This window comes from Manis javanica, chromosome 3 (genome assembly GCF_040802235.1).
Source record: "Manis javanica isolate MJ-LG chromosome 3, MJ_LKY, whole genome shotgun sequence".
NCBI classification, from domain to species: Eukaryota; Metazoa; Chordata; class Mammalia; order Pholidota; family Manidae; genus Manis; species Manis javanica.
Window position 1 is genome coordinate 49646745 of NC_133158.1, and position 19788 is coordinate 49666532.

A 19788-nucleotide genomic window follows, 5' to 3' on the forward strand; every position below is an offset into this window, starting at 1 on the left:
TGGTTGACCTAGCTGAAATCCTTCCCCCTATACACGCACATGTGCACCTATTTCCAATCCCTCTTCCTGCTTTATTTTCTGCTCCTTAGTACTTATTACCACGTATCTATATGTTATATTTACTTATGACCAACATCTACATATCATATTTATCTTATTTATTGCCCACCCCCCACCCCCATGCCAGCTACCAGCCCTAGAAAGTACACTTCACCAGACAGGGCTTTTTGTCTGTTTTGTGCAGCACCTTATTCCTAGCACCCCATGAGAATGGGGGTCCCCAAGTCCATCAGGGTAGACTCAGGCCTGAATGAGGTTGGCTTAGTTGTGGCCATTTTAGCCCTGTGCCCAGTGAGTTCATGAACACTAAGTCATCATTATACAGCAGGCACTGTTCAGTGTTACAAGCAAATAAGATGTGGCTCCTATTCAAAGCAGGAACCCATCACAGCAGTTAGAAACCATTCCTGAGGAGGGGCAGTGGGACAGTTTTCAGCCATGTCCCCCCGAACTGCCAACGCTGACAAGAAATCTTTCCTGTTGGGATAGTGACAATGAATCAGCTCAATCCCAGGACAGCGTTGCCCAGCACACAGATGGCTTGCAAGGACAGATGTCAATAGCCTAGGTAAGAGGTAGGTGGAGTCCTTTGTTGTATCATCCATCTCAAAATCTGAAGAAGAGTTCATTAGCACACTAATGCTCTCATTCCCAGGCACGGACCTGCCTGGGATTCATTCTCTAGAAGCTGGCCAGAAGAGGAAGGTCTATTTTCCTGCTATCCCATTGTTAAAAGACTAACATAGAAGAGAAGGAGGTCCCTAAGTGAGAGATACAGGGCCAAGAGTGGAATTATAATCCTTCCATTCTGAGCTCTCATTTGTGCCTGGCCAAGTATGGACATCATTTCTGACCCCTGCTACACTTCTGGAAGGAAGCTCTTTATGTCACCTTTCTGGGATTTGGAGACTCAGAGAGGTCAGGTGGCTTCCCCGAAGCCACAGAGATAATAACAGAACTGGAATTTAGAGCCCATCTACCTGGCTTCTGGAGCTAATAGGAGATTGTGGAATAGTTACAGGAGTGAGGATTTTAGCTCAAAACAAAGGAAGACATTTTGAACAATCAGACTCACTGAAAATACATGGGCTGCAAACTTTCAGAAGTGGATGCCCATTTGCTTATGTGCCATTCTCCTGTCTCTGGTGGCCTCAAGATGGCCCCAAATGACAGATTGGCTTCCAGATAGCCACTGAGGTCTGCTGTCTGAGATCTTCCCAGGGCCTGGCCACATTCCTGCCTTTGGCTACCATGAGATGCCCTACATCCTTATTTAAAATTCCTTCTTGTTTAAACCAGCTCCAGAGGTTTTCATTACTTGCATCTAGAAGACTCCTAACTCACATAAAAGCCACATAAATGTCAGCAACCTTGAATTTAAAGTAATGTAAAAACTAGTGAACTTTCTTTCCAAACTTGGAAAGGCAAAGTAACCAAATTCCATTATTTCCCCCCACAAAACCTTATTTATAATGTTGGCTTTTTGACTTAAAAAACATCAGAGATCATAAAAAAAAATAGCAGGGACATTAAGAGTAATTTAAGAATAAACCTTGAGTGGGGGAATAAGTCCTCTCCCTAAAACAAAACAATAAAACAGCACATATTTTTATTCATTTTATAGGAGGTAAAAGAAGAAAAACTTTCAATTGAGTTATTTAAGGGGTTGTTCATTTGAGCTGTCTTTGGAACAGTTCATTCTTTGTAAAAGCAAACACTTAGAAAGTCAGCTATTTGCCTTCTATCTTAAAAACATTTTTTAAATGTCTGTAATTTCCCAGAATGTGCAGAAATGCCTTTTCATTTAATAAGCACTCCTCAAGTGCCTACTGCACACAGTCCCCTTCAATTTCCAGAACAAAATAGGAAGCAATTGACAATGTCATACTGTGAAACTTTCCCACCTGGCAAATGAATGGGCCAGTTTATCTGCACCCAGGCATGTTTGCATAACTGGGCTGCCTTAAATGTAAGAGACAGATGCTAAGAACAAAAATAGCCAAACATTGCTTTTTGAGCGCCTCTTCTTTTATATTTGGTAATTGCAATGGCTGATATGAAGGAAGCATAAGGGGAGGGAAGTGAACAGGAGGTGGTAGCATATATTAATAAAAATTTGTGCCCCTCCCCCATTTTAATAAAGAATTATGGAGAGCAGCTCTTTACTGATGTTGGTTCCTTTCCCTTCTGGGCATCTGAAGATCTGGATCAAATCTGCTCCTGTGAGCCAGTGAGAAGGGAAGGCTTCATTGCCACTGTCGGAAAAAGGACAGCTAGCAATTCCCAGAGACACGTGAGGAATTTTGTACATGTTTCATGGTGGAACAGCACTTAAAAGAATATCCCCAAGTATAATGATTTCACCCTCAGAAATGTCTGCAATTCTACTTAGGTGCCTGTTTTTCTTAGCGGCCACTGTGCTGTTGGCAGCATATTTCTGTTTTTTCCTTCTCAGAACAGACCGTTGATTGTTGGTGTTGTTAGTGTCCATGAAAGCATAAGGCACAACGCTTGCCTTTCTTAAACTGACAAGGCATAAAGAACAGGGCAGTTACTACAAAGTTCTATTTACTAAGTGGAAGGGAGAATCTGGCATCTTATTACTGAATGTGTTGCCTACGATAGGGCAGGGACCCTGGGCCCCGGATGTGGAAGGCGTGCTGCTCATCTCCTTTGAGAGATCCCGTCAGTTTGCTCTGATATTTTGAGCGCTCTCCATGTCTTGGGCGCCAGGTCCAGCACGGGCTCTGAGTAGCTGAGCTGCCCTGCATGCTGGCTGTGCTGGGAGGCTCACCGTTTCCTTAGGGTCACCAGCCCTGCCCCCATCTTCAACCCTAAGCACCTCTTACCTTCTACTCTCAATCTCTCCACCTCTCTCATTCCCTCTTTTCCTCTGCTCTCTTTCCCCATCCTCTGCTTTCCCCCACTGCTTTTCTTTGGTTCCTTCCATTTTTCTGTTCCTGTAGTGCTGAGGGGCAGGAATAAGAGGAAGGGGTGTTTTTCTCTGCCTTTTGCTACTGCCTGCTTGTGGGAAGATCATTCCATTTCTTGAACCTCAGTTCTAAGACTCTGGAGTCAAAATAGCTGTTGGTGAGGATTATAGGAGCTAGTTTATATTTATAACCATTAACTATTCAAGAGCTACCCAAGTGAAATAGTGTTATTAATAAAGTCATACAGACAACTATGAAATGTCACTGCCTTTAATTTGCTGCCTGGAGAGGGAAAGGAGAGACACAGGAGCGGGAATCCAAAGTCCCTTTAGGAACAATGTGTGACTTTATGTCTTAGTAATGGCTAGCTGTGGCCCAAAGTCAATTACACGTACCTTTGTACCAGCTGCCTGTTTGAATTTGTTCCTTCCTCTCCGAGCTCAGAAGCTAGCCCCCTGTGACAGCCTGCTCGGTGTGCATTTCAGGTTTCTGCTTTGCTGGTGTTTTCCTTCCCCTCACACACTTTGCCCTCATGGCCCACTGCAAGCTGGAAGCAGCTTAGGGGAAGCCAGTACTGAAAGAGCCTGTGTACTGTCTGAGGATGGTGATGCCGTGGACCCTGCCAGCAGAGGGTCAGCAGGGCACAGTTTTCCAAAACTGGTACCTCTCCCCTCTGGTACCCTTTTCAGAATGTGGGCTTGAGTTTACAGAGTTTTTGATTCTGCAATATCATTCACTCTGCCTCCATTCATCTAGCTTCTTGTGACCTTTATCACAGTCTCTTATTTGTAAATACCAACTTTACTGAGATATAATTCACATACCATACAATTCACCCTTTAAAATACAATTCAGTGACTTTTAGGACATTTGTGGAGTTGTGCCAAGATCACCACAATCCAATTTTAGAACATTTTCTTCACCCCAAAAAGAAAGCCATACCCTTTAGTGGTCACTGCACTTCTCTCCCCGACCAAGCTCTGGCAATCACTAATTTACTTTCCATCTCTATGGATTTGCCTATTCTGGATGTTTCATAGAAATGGAATAATATAATATGTGGCCTTTTGTGACTGGCTTCACTTAGCACAATGTTTTTGAGGTTCATCATATTGTAGCAGGTGTCAGACTTCATTCCTTTTACGTTGAATAATGCTCCAATGAATGGATGTATGTCTGGCTACCTGATCATCAGCTGATGAACATTTGGGTTATTTCCACTTATGGCTATTGTGAATAATGATGATACCAACCAACCTTCGAGTATTGGTTTTTGTGTGGACATTTTGTTTCACTTCTCTTAGGTTTATACCTAGGACAGGAATTACCTGGTCATGTGTAACTCTAACTTTCTGAGGAACTGCTAAACCGTTTTTCCAAAGTAGCTGCACTGTTTTACATTCCCACCAGCAATGTAGGATGGTTCTGGTTTCTCCAGATTCTCACTTCACATTTTATTTTATGAGTCATCTCTGCATGCATATTACTCTCCTCAGATTTAAGCTCCCAATGGGCCCTTAACTGCCCTAAGATTGTCAGAATAGCAACCACAGCACATGGCATATTCTGAATAAATCTCACCTGCTACTGGATATACTTTTTATTACAATCAGTTAACAGTTCTTACTAAATTAGGATAAGCCAACTTTGAGAAAAAATACAGGCCTAATTTCACGTTTTAAGAACTGTACACATTAACAGAGCTGCCATTTATTGGATGCTTACTGAATTCTTACCATATATGACCTCATTTTTCAGATGAAGCCACAAATTCAGGCAAATTGTCCAAGTAATTAACGACAAAACGGAAATTCAGAACCGAGTTTTCATGGTACCACTTGTCCTACATGGTGAAGGAATTCTGTTTTGCAGGAAGAGAGGGGGAAAAGTTACTTTTATTTGAGGACCTCAGCTTTCCTTCTGTAAACTCCCCAAAGGCAAGGACCAATGTTTTCCTTCTTTTGTTATCTGCTATTGCACACAGCATATACTGAAATTCAAAAAATTACTTCAGATTATATAAATATCGAAAAATGATATAATGACTAATAAGCTGAAGTATGACGGAAGCAAGGTATCGTCATGGTCTAATTCAATCTTTATTTGCGACTCTATGTGATAATACACGGTAAGCGTCTAACCCGTTGCAATGGCCACCGAGTCGAAGGCAGCACTGGATGGATCACGCTTAAATTCCCACAAGTTGACGTAGGTGCCTCAAGGTGTCACGCATGGGAACCACAGAAGCGAGGCCTCTGCGGCTACCATCCGGGCGCCCCAGACCCCATCTCGCGCCATTCAGCCGGCACCAGTCCTCAGAAAAGCGGAACCGGCTGAACAGGCCCCTGCCCGTAACAAACAGGGCCACCCCAGGGCTTCAGGCTGAAGGCGGCCGAATAGGGATGACGTAAAAATAATCTCTTTCTCTTATTGGCTTTGTTTCCTGGGAGGGCGGGAGACAACAACACTGCGGAGGCCGGCCTTAAAGGGCCCTCCTCCGCTGAGGCTTCCCGAGCTCCGCCCCGCGCTGGGCGCGCGGGAACGGCGCCGGAGGCCGCGTCTCCGGAGCCTTGGTGACCGCGGCGGCCGGCGACGCGAGCCCGAAGGGGTTAACCGGAGCCGGCGGACGGGAGAGCGCCGGGCTCCCGCGCGCGAGCCCGGCTCAGCCGGCGGGGACGCGCGGGCGCGGGGATGGAGGACGGCGCGGCCGGGTCCCCGCTCCGGGAAGCGGCCGACGCGGCTGAAGCGCGAGCGCGGCCCGGGGCCACCCTGCGACCCTTCGCGCCGTTCTCGGGGGCAGCCGAGGCCGACGAGGGCGGCGGCGACTGGAGCTTCATCGACTGTGCGATGGAGGAGGTGGACCTGCAGGACCTGCCCAGCGCCACCATCGCCTGCCACCTGGACCCGCGCGTGTTCGTGGACGGCCTGTGCCGGGTGAGCCCGGGCCGGGCGGGCCGTCGGGAGGCGGGCGGACACTTGTTGCCCAGAGGAGGCGGCGCGGCGCGGGGCGCAGCGCAGCGCCTCGGTCCCGGCCGGCCCAAGGCAGCTTCTCCAGCCCGGGCCGCCGGCGGAGCGCAGAGGCGACCGCCGGGGACGCAGCGACGTCCCCGGCCGCCCCGCCGCGGGTACCCCTCCAATCCGGATTGGGTGGGAGCCTCGGCTGGGGCGGGGGCGCGCTCCCCGGGGTCCCGATGCCAGAGCACCTGCCCGGACGCCTGCGCAGCCCGCCCGAGGGGAGCGCCTGGCCTTTGATCAGGGCTGGTAACCGTCTCCCAGCGACGCCCCTGCCCCGTTGTCTATTCGGGCAGGGAGGGGGACTAAGTAGGAGACAGTCAAGGGATGAATTAGCACCCGGAGTGGCCAGGAGCTCTGCACCGCCGCCTCTGGGGCGTTTACTGCCCTGCATTTACTCATTTGAGGGGGATTGGGGGTGGGAGTGGGTCTCGCCCCATTCACAGGGATAAGGAAACAGACATTGAACGGCGACTTGATTCGCTGCCCATAAATAGTACGACGTCCTGCATTCTTAATCTGCACTATTGGAAGAAAAGCCAATGTTTGGGTGAAGATTCGTGGTTGCTCATTATCCTCCGGTTGGCCAGTTTTGGTTGAATGGTGTTGGGGGAAAGGGGCCCATTTTCTAGGCCTTTAGGATATTTAGTCAAGAATTTTGATCTCAGAAGGGGTGACATGCCACCACCGGGGACACTGAGTACATTGGGAGTTGTTTTTTTTTTCTTTTTAACTTTCCAAGCCATTTTAAATACTTTGAAGCTGAGGGGCCAAATATGAGTAGAATGGTGATGATGGAGAGAAGGAATTTATTTCAAATCTGCAATTAATGTGCAGAATAAATTTGGACAATGTAGGCGTTGCAGGATAAAGCCTGTCTTTGAGAGATACGCCTCATTCAGAGAGCAGCTATCAAAAAAAGTGACGCTTTCTGGGCTTGGCTCTGGGTCTGCAAATACTGTCAATGAACTGTAGTTGAAGTGTGCAGCCAAGAGGAACACCACTATGGAACCAAGAGTGGTGCCCATTTATTTATAATTCATATCCCCATCTACTTTCAGAAATGATTGCAATGTCTGCTTGCTTAGGTAAGCTTCTGTGCATGCTTTCTAAAGCAATGATTGTCAAAAATCCGGGGTCAAACTCATCTTACTGAGGCCCAGGTCTAGCCAGCATTTCAAGTTTCTATCTTAGGGGGGCCTAGGCTCTTTCTAATGGAACAAGGTCAGGTCATGTAAGTCTGTGATGATGCTGGGGTGTCTAACAATTCATTGTTCTATAGTCTTCCCAGTAAGTGTTGGGGACAATCCTGAAATTGCTTTGTATGAAATTTTGCACACTAGCTATTCATTTTAACAAATGTTTATTGAGACTACTGTGGGCCAGGCATTGTTGTAGGCTCTGCAGGCCCATCAGTGAGTAAAACAACGTTCCTGCCTTCAGGGCTGACTTTTTTGTCCCCCAGAGGGAGTGACAGTCTAGGAGGGCAGGAAGGTTGTAGTTTTACATTAAGAGGATCATGGAAGGTCTTAATAACAAGGTCATGTTTTGAGCAGAGACAGTGGACTAGCATTCATTCATTCACCTTTCTTTAGGTGTTTATTGAATGCTTACATGCTCCCAGCACTGTTTCAGGCACAGTGGATAGAGATTTGAACATTATGAGCTTCTGTTCTAGTGGTGAGGAGAAAACAATAGGCAGTTAAGTGAACAAGGTAATTTCAGAGTAGGAATAAGTGCAGTGGAGAAAATACAACAGGATAATGTGATAGAGGGTGACCAAGGAGGGGAGATGGGCTGGGTAGTAGTATCAATCGGGTCCTAACAGGGACACTGTAGGGTTCAAGAGGTTTTAATGAAGAACCCATTCATTGGGGGCAGGACTGAGGCAATCACAAGGGGTGTGGGCTGGAGGGGAGAATGTAGTATTGCTAGAACCCTAGCAGAGGAGCTGCCTAGCAGCAGCTGCACACGAAAAAATACAGAATTGAGATGTGACTCAGGGTGTGGTAAAGAGGGCTTTAGATTGAGTGGCCCCAGAAGGCTTGTCTGCACAGCTTGGCCTTGGCTGACAGAAAGAAGCTCCTGGTACGGATTTGTGTGGCTAGCCTCCAGGCAGAGGGAATAGCAAATGCACAAGCTCCTGTGCAGGAATAAGCTGTGCATTCACAGGGCGCAAAGCTGCCTGCTGGGTAGTGAGAGGTAATCAGTGAGGGGCCTTGGAAGCCCTGTAGGGATTTAGATGTTATTCTAATTGCAAAGCTGGTTGGAGAATGTCTTTTGGGGAAGGACGTTGGGTGGATAAGAGAGGAAGCAAGGAGGGCCTGTAGAAGGCTCTTGACTTCAGCTATCTTGGGGGCTATGGAAGTGTTCAGACTTGGGTGGTGGTGCTGGAGATGGAGGAAGAGGACTGAGCCTCTCCTCTGGGAGGGTCAGGAGCTTCAGAATGGGGGCAGGGGAACTTGGTTCCTTGGTTGCCCATCCATAGGGTCCTGCAAGATGTAAAACAATCAGCAAAAACACAAAAACCCACTGGGCTAAGGGAGTTCCAGCCACTGAAGGCAAACAGCTCTGTGAAACAAGGCAATGAGATCAGAAATCACTGCAGGCCTTTGGGACGCCTTTCTGTGAACTATAGTTTGTTATTTAGCTAAAACCATCCTTCACGGTGGGAAGATGAGGCTTCTGAGGTTTCAGTCTGACAGTGTTATTATTGTAAAGGCCATTCTTCCTTAAGGCTGGTGTGTCACCTTTGGTGGTGTAACGAGAATGTGATTCCACTTCAGGTTGCGGGTGTCTGACACTTGAATAGGTGGCTCACTGGCAGCACTGCTGACAGAAGTCCCTGGGCTGGTGGTCTGGCCTCCCTTCTCCTTAATCAGTCTGCTGGAGGGTCACCTGGGTGAGTGATGGTGTCTCAGCCCGTCAGGGCAGCAAACACCACCGACTGGGTAGCTTATAAACAACAGGCATTTCTCTCCCAGTTCTGTAGGCCAGCATGGTCGGGTGGGCCTCTTACAGGTTGCAGACTTCTCAGGTGTCTTTTTCCCTGTAGAAGGGGTGAGGAAGTTGTGTGTGGGGGGGAATTTCTGATCAGGACACTAATCCCACTGTGAGGGTCCCACCCTCATGACCTAATCTCCTCCCAAAGGCCCCTCCTGACAGTACCTTCACGTTTGAAGGTTAAGATGTCAACATATGAATTTGGTGGGAACACAAACACTCAGACCATGGCAGAGAGTGTGAAGGAAAAAGACTGTCAAACTTCTTTACATGTGTTCATATTTTTCTCTAAACTTAGTCTTAAAGTAAAGAAAGAAATTGACCTGGACTACCGATTAATTTGGCAATTTACCTTGGAAGCCATCTTTCTAGCTGTAACAGTGGGGTCTGATAGGTAAAATTTGTTTTTGTTAGCTGGGTCATCACTAATATAAACTTATAATGAATATGTTCAGTAAATGTTTATCTAATAAATAACTGAGATTGTATCATTAATTTCAAGTACTGTTATTGGATTCATACCATTACAAATGAATGAAAATTTTTATTAAAATATGATTTTTTTGTGTGCTGCAGACATTTGCCTAGCATATTCCATCACCATACTCTTTTGGAAACCTTTCTTCTAACTGAGCAAGCCCAGCAATGTCTGAACCAGTGCCTGCATGTGACATGGGATTGCTTGCAGTGGTTCGTTGGTTCCCTAGAATAAGAGTTTACTCAGTTATCACGAAGCTAACCAGAAGTTTGAGAGTTCTGAAATAATATTCTTTAGTTTCCAAGTCAGTTAATGTAGTTCAATACAGTAATGGAAATAAATATAATTTTTTCTGCTGTCATATTTTTTGTTTCATATTCATGAAACATGAATATATATTTGATTAATGAAGCTTTGCCTGAAGGCTAAGTCAGAAAATGCTAATCACAGAAGAATTTACTCTTCTCTAGTGAATAAACTCACTTTTCTTAAAACAAAGGCCCCCTTCAGATTTGTGATACTGCCATGACTTTTTTTTAATAACATGAAATAGTCTGATAGACATAAGAGGGATTTGAGGATGTCTGAGTTCTTTGTGTCAGTGAAGACCCCTGAGCAGTTTGTACTTTAGCTGCACATTAGCATCCCTGAGGAGCTTTAAGAACTCCCCTGCCCAGCCTGTTCCAGATCACTTCCAGTCTCAGGGGCTGGGAAACCCCTGGAAAGCTCCCCAGGTGGTTCCAGTTGAGAGTCAAGGTTAAGAACCATTGTCCAAGCCAGAGAGGGTTTTGTCTGACCAGAGGCACTGCTGTACTATGAAAAGACCATTGACTTGACGATCGGGTTCCATTTTGAGGCAGATCTGTGCCTTGATTTCCTTGAGTCTCAAATGGGAGTCAGGCTCTTGGTCTGGCACCTGCCTCCTAAGTGGCATTTGACCTTGTAGCTGGAGAGCAGGCTGACTGCTTGTCAGCCCCCTACAGCCTCAGCCCTGGGCAGGTAACTCAGGAGATAAGAGCATTTACTTTAACCTGGGGCCCTTGGCCTTTGCGTACATCCCTCTCATGCTGCCCCTTACTGTCCACCCAAATGTCAGATCCCAGACTTACCCTCCCAAGATATCATTCAATAGTAATTTGATGATCAAAATGACTTTAAGATCTCTGGTGGCATAACTGATGTGCATAGTTTCCACTCATGAGGAGGTTGTATATACTTGGCTGTGTTTCTGCCTGTTCCTATTACAAGTCAGTCCAGGCAACATGCTGTAAAATGTGCCATTCCAGTGGATAGTAAAAACTACCCTTCATTACAGTGTAAAATCCAGGCATCTTTAGGCCATTTTCGCTTTTCACGCTAGAGTCATAGGCATGCAGTTTCTCAGACTTAATTAAGCTTTAAATTTTCTCTTAAACCTCTTCAAAAGCAGAGATATTAAACCAGTTTTGTATGGTTTAATTTATTTGGGAATGTTCAGAATGTTGTATGTAAAAAGAAAATCTATGTGCTATATACATGCAAAGTTTATTTTAGAAGTTATCTACTACTTCCCTAGTTTTAGAATTTCTGACTCAAATCAGCCACATATTTCTTTGCACCCGTGAGGTTCCTCTGATTCCTCCTCACTACTCCACGCCCTGGGAAGCATTAGGTTTCCTTTTCAGCTTAGTCTGCCACCACCATCCATTGCTCAGAGCATTTTGAGCAGTAGCTTTAAATGCTATTGTCTGCAATTAGAGATGTTCAAGCCCCAAGATAGTTATATAAGGAAAAAAAAATCTTTGATAGAACAGCACAGCTAAAGCAGAGGGTGATTCCAGTGTTTCGGGCTATATTCTTTTTTTCTTTTTAAAAGTGTCATCAGGTGACACAGTCCACTGTTTGTCATACATGTTACTGAGGGGCCTGTTTGCCCTGTTCTGTGATGGCACCACTCCCATTCAGCTCCCAGCACATGCATCAGTATGTGCTGAGGTGGGGGAGAGATGGGCTCCTCGGTTGTCTGTGCACAATTGTTAGCTGTGGGGGAGTGCCAGTCATTTGAAATAGAATTTGGTCATGAGAGAGAGTATGTTTCTCTGTGAATATTAGTCACCATCAAACTATGGGAATGCTGACAGTTAATGAGATGGTAAACAACTACATGTGTTCTCTGAGCATTGACAGGCCATGCCACGGCAATAGGAAGTAAAAATAGCTCTTCTGTCCTTCTTAGGCAAAACAAACATTTTCAAAACACAACATCATGAAAATAGTAGTTACACTAACTCAAAGTCGGATGCTGTGGAAAGGGTTGGCTTCATATTGTACAAATTTCAGTCATTGTAGACATTCTTTACTCTTTTTCATTTAGTTGCTATACAATGGTTTTATTTACTTTCTAACCTCTAAAGATGTAACTGTTTATTGTGCTCACACTCCCCACTGAAATGTATGAGGAAGCAGTACTACATAATGGCTAAGCGTATGGATCCTAAGCATGCTTCTGCCACTTACGCAGTGTGGCTCTGAAGAAGCTGTTTATCCTACTGTGCCTTACTTTCCCCTGCATGTAAAATTGGAGTAGCATTAGTGCTTACATCTTATGATATATATAAAATGCTTGTCATAGTAACCAGGACATAGTAAACATACAGTAGAATTTAGAGTATTAATTATCTATTACAGTGTAACTAACTCAAAACTTAGTGGTTTAAAAAAACAAATGTTTATTATCTCACAGTTTATGTGGGTCAGGAATCCAGGGATGGCTTAGCTTGGTGCCCCTGCCTTAAAGTCTGCAATAAAGTATCAGCTGTGGTCTCATCTGAAGGATCAACTGAAGGCCTAGTACTTCCAGACTCACTCACATGGTTGGTGGTGGGATTGTGTTTCTGGTGGGTTGTTAGACTGAGGGCCTCAGTCCCTTGGTGGCTGGTCGCCAAGGCCTCTCTCATTTTCTTGCCACACAGGCCTCTCTGTAGGGCAGCTCCCAACACAGCAGCTGGCTTTCCTCAGGGCAAGCAAGGAATGGCATGTGAGAGGAATGGAATTCACAAGCCTAATGTCAGAGTGATATCCCACTTTTGCAGTATTCTGTTCATTAGAAGTGAATCAATAAGTGCAGCTCACCTGCAAGGGAGTCGGGGGCTTACTCTGAGGCATGTATACCAGCAGCTGGAGATCCTTGGGGCCATCTCCCAGGCTGCCTAACACAGTAGCTATTTAGGAGTACATTTTTTTCTTTGTAAACTTTTGCAACTTTTTGGAAAACTTAATGGCCAGAAATATTTATTAAGGTATTTTCTAATAGCATTTATTTTTTAGCTTCAGCTCTATAAAAAAACACAGTTTTAGATTCCACAACTTCAAATACCTCATTGATAGGATTATTGGTAGGTTATTAAGTTTCTGAAGTGTCAAAAGCTGTTTGCCACCACATTTCTGAAAGAAGAGCTTGGCAACTAAACCTGTTTATGTTGGGAAGGTTCAGTACTTTTCCTTTCATTACTAATTTCAGCAGGTGCAGTATGAAATTCCCATGTGTGGTCATAATTAACACCGTAGGAAGAGGTATTTGAGGTTGGCCTGAATTCAGAATTAAAAGACAAAAATGTCATTCAATTCAGATAGCTAAATTTTGGGGTTTTTTCACTTAACATAACAATAGCTTGTTTTACTTTATGATCTTTTATTTTTTTAAGCTTTCTGCTTTATATTAAAAGATAATAAAATAGTTTTCATTCATTAACGTGAACTGCTTGATATGTAATATGTATCATTTCAACTTTCTACAAGAACTCAATGAAATAGGTACTATTATCATCTCCATTCAACAGATTCTGGAAGGAGGCCAGAGGAGGCCAAGTAACCTGTCCCACGTCCCAAGTAAGTGCTGGTGCTATGATTTAAAGCTAGTTTTAGTCACTCCAAAGCCTGTGCTGCACTTGTCTTAACAGTATTCAGTAATGCACATGACTTTTTCATATCTTTCACATCTTATTTAAACTCTAAGACAAGTCTGTGAAGAAAGTATTTTTATACACAGAAAACTGAGGTTCAGATGATTTACAATTCTATTATTCTTTCAGCCATTTATTTCTATTTAATGGATGTATTTGAATGCTTATGGTTCATGATGGCAGCCTTGATGATATTCTTGTGTTCAAGCAGAAGGCAGTGCCTGGGCACTGGGGCACACCCAGATTTGAATCCTGGCTCCATCACTTCACTTGTTCACTCATTCATTTATTCAACAAATATTTATTGGGTGCCTGCTATGTTCTGAGCTCTGTGCTGGTTGTAATACCAGCTGTGCGACCCCAGTGAGTCAGTCAATCTCGCTGAGCCTGGCCTCTGTTACAGATGTAGGCAGTGCCTCCCACGCGGTGGTGATGGTGAGGTCAGTGTGAGGGGGCACAGGCCTGGATCCAGCCCTTGGTGAGTCACAGATCCCTCCCCTCCATTCACGGGGCTCACAGGCCTGCAGGGAAGACATGAAATGGTTAGTTTTCTATTGTGTGTGTTAGGAAAATATAACCAAAGAGCTTAGATCCCTAATAAACCACATGCCCTTGGGCAAGTCATTCAACCTGACCTTAATAAAATGAGCAGGGTCAATTGGATAATTTTTGTGAGGTCATTTCTGGCTCTCAAAACAACATGGCTCTGTACTCCTCTAACAGTGTGATTTGGCCCCTTTGCCCCTTGCTCGCTTGCACCCCCACATGTTACATCAGGTTCTTCTAAGTAAGAATTTGCTCAGGAAGAGAATTCTCCAGTATGATACTAGTTCTCATCCATCCAGCTTTCCAGGGGAGACTGAACCTCATCTCTGCCCTCCTGTGTTTACAGCTGTAGCTCTGTAATAAAAAGCCAGATTAACAAGAGAAATACACACAGCTCTGAATGCATGGAGCGCCCATATCACATGGGAGATACCTTAGCAAAACATAACTCAAAGCGGAGGCTTAGAACTCGGCTTATAAAATCTCTTCAACAAAGAACACATTTGCAGAGGAATGACAGGGCGGAGGACAGCAGTGTTAGGCCTCCAAGCAGCAGCGAAGTGTGGGAAGGTAAATATGTGGGAGGAAACTAATGGGGTAGGGTTTGTTTGCAGGTGCCTCTGGTACCATTTCTCTGCTGATAAGAGCCTAGAGTCATCTCCAGTAAAAGGAGAATTTATATCCTGCCTTTAGGCAGAAAATGGGGAGAGGAAGAAAGAGTTTTTCTTGCATGTGCAGCCTCTTAATTGCCTTCAGCCCAAAATAACTTATGTCAGAGGGATGCATGTTGGGGTGACATACCCTCGTTTCCTTCAGACCCATGCTCCTGTTCTATCCTGCATGTGTCAAGGGGCAGCCTGTCTACTAGTTTGTAGCTAGAGAGGAAATTAAATTTCGGCCACTTAAACATTAAGTCTTTAATTAAGTCTTAAACATTAAGGTCTTTAATTGGCCTTGGAAATTTACATAGGATTAATCCACAGGGACCTGTGTCAGAGAAAGTTTACTGACCCCATAATGATTCTGTCCAGTTACCAAAGATAGAGCCTCATAAGCCAGAACCTTTGAGTGACACTTCTTTTTTTAAGTCTTGATTATTGGGGACTTTTCCAGATCTCCTGATGGCTATTATTGATGGAATGACAGTATGTCCCAGTTTGTCCATGGAAATTTATTAGTAGCACCTTCTTTTATCCTTAAGTTTGGATGATAAGTTATGTAATTAGCAATTATATGTAAGTAAAATTACAATAGATTACAAGCACCCTATCTACTTGTGCCAAATACTTTATGTACATCATTTTACTTAATCCTTCTTACAGTCTTCTAAGGTAAATACTGTATTTGCCCACTTTATGGAGGAAGACTTCTCCTTTGCAAAGCTAATCAACCCCCAGAACCCATGTCAACTGGGTAGCTGACTCTGGATGCTGTCACATTGTCACAGAATCAGAGCAGGAAGGACTCTCAGGCCTAAGTCTTGCATTTCTCCAAGGAGGAATCAAGGCTCAGAGCTGATGACGTTGCCTCAGGTGCCCCCTAGATATTGGCAGAACTAGAACTTTATCGTAGGTCGCCTTTCTCCCAGCCCACTGGTTTTTATACTGCTCATTTAATCCTCCCCTGTTACACACCCCCACTGTGCCCAAGATAACCCAGAACATGCAAACAGCGAGAAAATCATCTACTGTCAAGTCAGCCACAACGGGCAAGACCGGCCCCAGCGCCCCGCCTGGGGGTGGGGGTGGGGCTGCCAAACCGCAGGGGGTCTCTGAACGCCCCCCCCCCCCTCGTTGAAGAAGCACAGAAAGCTTTGCCTTGAGAGCTAGTCTGATGCTGTTTAAAACACCAGCTCTCACCACCAGGGGGAAGTAACTTCACGTATGTTCGGTGGTGGAGTCTGGCAGCTGGCTTAGACTTTATTTCAAGCATCTAAGCCAGAAAGTGCATTTTCAGGAAGGAGAAGTCCCACAAAAGACACTATTATAAAGAGAAGTTTGTAGTTGAAACTTTAAAGTGGAGAGACACCCTCCCCACTCCTAGCAGACAACCAGGGGGGTGAGAGCCATCCCCCTGAATGGACCCTTTCCTGCGAGTGGGGCAACAGCCCCCTTCAGTTAGAACTGGAAACACAGTGGTGGGTGGGGAAAGGACTATCTACAGGAACAGCCCTCCTACTCCAGCCATCTGGGCACAGATTTGCGACCTCTGCCCCATACTCAGATTCACTGCAATTCATGTGGACAGTGACTCAACTGATGGGCACAAAGGAATACAGAGATGTCACTCAGATGAAACACACTTTATTCCAGAGCTATGGGGAATTTTCAGAGCTGGCTTCAGATATTAGGTTACTACAAAGATCACTTTTAAAAGGCAAAGCTTGTACAGGAGTAGAGTTCACCCGACCCGTGGAGGGGAATGTTATCTCTCATGGGAGCCCCTGTCCTCGGATGTATCCAGAATTATGTACTGCTCTGGCTTCTGGACGGATTCTGGGAAATCTCTTACAGATGAACCATGCAGCCTAGAGATACCAAAAATTTTAAGAAAAAGTTAGGTATATCATGAACGCGTAAAATATATGTAGATACTAGTCTATATTAAGTCATTTACTACCATAAAATCAACAATAGACTATTAGTAGTTAAATTTTGGGGACCCAAAAGTTATATGTGGATATTTGACTGTTGGGGGTGCCCCAATCCCCACATTTTTCCAGTGTCAACTATATTGGGAAATAGTTAACAGATCATAAGATACTTGCAAATTTTCTTGCTGCTTGTTATTAACCCTATTTTTATGGTTCAGCCGAGAATGGAAATGAATGAGGATGTGTGCATATATTACCCATGAGGGCCCACCCTTCTTTGTGGACAAATTCCTACCTTACTTTGGAGTTATTCATGTTAAGGTGGTATGATGCAGTGGTTAGGAGGGGGGCCCCAGTGCCAAGTCAGCCTGAATTCAAATCCCTGCTCTGCCAGCAACTGGCTCTGTGGCCTTGGGCAAGTAACTTCTCTATGCTTCAGTATCTGTGAAATGGGATAATAAAAGTACATACCTCACAGGGTTCTGAGGATAAAGAAAGAGCATATAAATAAAGGGCTAAGAATAATACCAGGTATGTAGTAAGTGCTTAGTTCACATTAGCAGCTTATCAAAATTGTTATTATAATGCAAAGATTATAGTGTCCATATTGCTCACCACTATTTATCCTGTGCCTAGACAGGGTCTGCCACAGAGCAGGCTCTTAATAAATATTTGTGCAGCACTAGAAGCAGAAGCCCAGCATAAAGATGAAAATCTTGCTGTTTTAGGTCCATTAAATACTAACCTATTTCTCCAGGAGTAACTTAGGCACATCCAGAAATTGCACAAACTATCTTTTTAATAATTAAAATTATTAAATGGCACTGCAGCTTTAAAATTATTGTGGTCATGTGCAATGTGTATGCATGCATATGTGTAAGAAATTAACAGACTGAAATGTTGCTGAACATTTACAGTCAGATGTGTTATAGCAGAAGAGGAGCATGGCTTGGCATCACGTGTAGATGCATAGGCAAAGAATCTAACAGGAAATGAGCATTGTTACAAAATTGAAAACACCTTTAAAAACTAAACACTAGTTTATCTCTCCGATAAGATAACAGATATAAAAACCATGAACTATAAACTGTAAAGCCATTTTTACTGATGATAAATCCTAGTCTTCCTAGCAAAATTTTTTTTAATTCCTATAATTGAAAAATAAACGCCATGTTTGCCGATGAGGTTTCCCCTCCCTCTCTTCCTCCCATCTTTCTTCTCTCTCTTCCGCTTCCCTTCCTCTCTTGTCTTTTGTTCTTAGAAAACTTTTTGGAGACACACAGATCTTTTCAGAAATTCCTTGTCATATGCTAAGTCTCCACCCACTGTATCATCCAGCCTCTAGCACCCTTGATGGAAAGTAGCTGGTCATTCGTTGCCAATCGTCTCTTAAGAGGGCAAAATCAACTTGTGATCTTATCTCTGCAGGCTGCCCTGGTTTCCGTTAGATCATGCCAGCAAAGATGACCTTCCTTCATGAAATGCATGGTGTCTGCTTAGTACTCAGTGGCCTGCTGTGCTTTTAATTAAATGAAACAATCTTTAAAAATGTGAAGATTATCCTGCAACAGCATGTCACCGACCAGTCTGTCCCCAGTTACAGTAATTCCAGATGATTGCACACCAGTGGGGACTAAAGGTTCGAGTGAGGGGTTTTAGCATGGTATGATTTGGGCTTCTAGTTCTTGGAGCCAGTTCTCTGCTTTTTGGTCCAAGGTAACTCACCCCTTATCTAGCCTTGTAGCCAGAAACACAGCCATTACAACCTGAGTTTAGCAAAAAAGTTACCCACCATTGCATTAGCTCCACACTGCTGGTGTAAGAGTATGTAATGGCATTTGGGAGAACTTTCTCAGGAGCATAACTCATAGCAAGTATCATTTGCTGAATACCAACTATGGGTTATTACAATTGTCTAGACTGTTGTGTGATTTGAAGAGTAATTCATTACAACAGTAATATTTAGCCATAAAAATAAAAAGAGCATTTACTACATAGCCCCCATCCTCTTCTCTTAACCTGTTTCTTAGAGATAATCTCTGTCAAGTTTTATGTGTACTCTTTCATGCATGTTCTATGCATGTATAAACATATGTATGGTATATAGAGAGATAAATGCAATTAAATATGTACCGTATTATATGCAATTATATATATTTATACACTCTCATACTATGTATAATCACTTGCTACTTGTCGTTTTAAAATATTGTGGACTTCTTCCCACTAGACTTGGTGCATCCCTTTTGATTATTGCCTGGTGTTCCATTATTATAAGAGTATAACATAATGTAACCAGCAATTCCTATTGATAGATATTTAGGTTGTTTCTAGGTTTTTTTCTTCCTATTATAAATAATGTTGCAAGCAGGATTGTTATACCCATATCTTTGTTTACTTGTGTAAATATGTGACGTACATGTGTAGAAGTGGAATATCTGAGTCAGAATATGGTTATTTTGCATTTTGATAGATACATCAATTTGCTTTCTAAAATATTTATACTAATTTATATTACCAGCTGCAAAGCGTAAGAGTTACTTCTCCCCCACATTCTTGCCAAACACAGAACTACAAATCATTTCAAATCATTGCCCAGATCTTTGATAAGTGAAAAATGGTATCTCTGTTTTAATTTGCTTTTCCTTAATTAGGAGAAGGTTGACCATCTTTATGCTTATTGTCATTTTTTTCTCTGTAAATTGATAGTTTGTATCTTTTGCTACTTTTCTGGTAAATTTTGGTCTGTACTTATGAATTTATAAGAGTTTTTTGTATATTAGGGAAATTGGTACTTCAGCATATAGATTGAGAAATTTCCCCTAGCTTGCCATTTGATTTTATGGCATTTTTACCCCAGAGAAATTTTTATTCTTTTTATTTTTAGTTCAGATGTAGAAATTTTGCCTTCCTCCCTCCAGGCTGGAGAGGCCTTTCCTGAGCCAAGATGTATAGGAGTATGTTTTCTTCTAGTACTTTCACATCTTATTTTTGATGTTTGACTTTAGTTCACTGGCCATTTTTGTGCAAGGAATAATAAGTGTTACATTTCTGGTTTTCTTTTTTGCATGTTGCCTCTGAGTTCCAAATCCTGTAGATTTATAATACCACCTAAATGGGCACATGTATGTAAATGAGGGCTCTTCTGTTGATCTTTTCGTCCATTCCAGAACCAGCTTCATACTATTGTAATGACTGAAGCCTTACATTTTCGCCTTATTT

The 19788-nt window shown here is 43.7% G+C and overlaps 1 protein-coding gene across 1 annotated transcript in view; it reads left to right on the top strand.

The window, feature by feature from the left end:
• The first annotated feature begins 5591 nt into the window (after positions 1-5591).
• Positions 5592-19788, top strand: part of RCAN1 (regulator of calcineurin 1) — a 103342-nt gene continuing 89145 nt past the window's right edge. Inside the window, exon 1 of the mRNA XM_073231393.1 lies at positions 5592-5927. Coding sequence (XP_073087494.1) covers positions 5685-5927 — 243 coding nt within the window. The 5' untranslated portion in view covers positions 5592-5684. The remainder of the gene's footprint in view (positions 5928-19788) is intronic.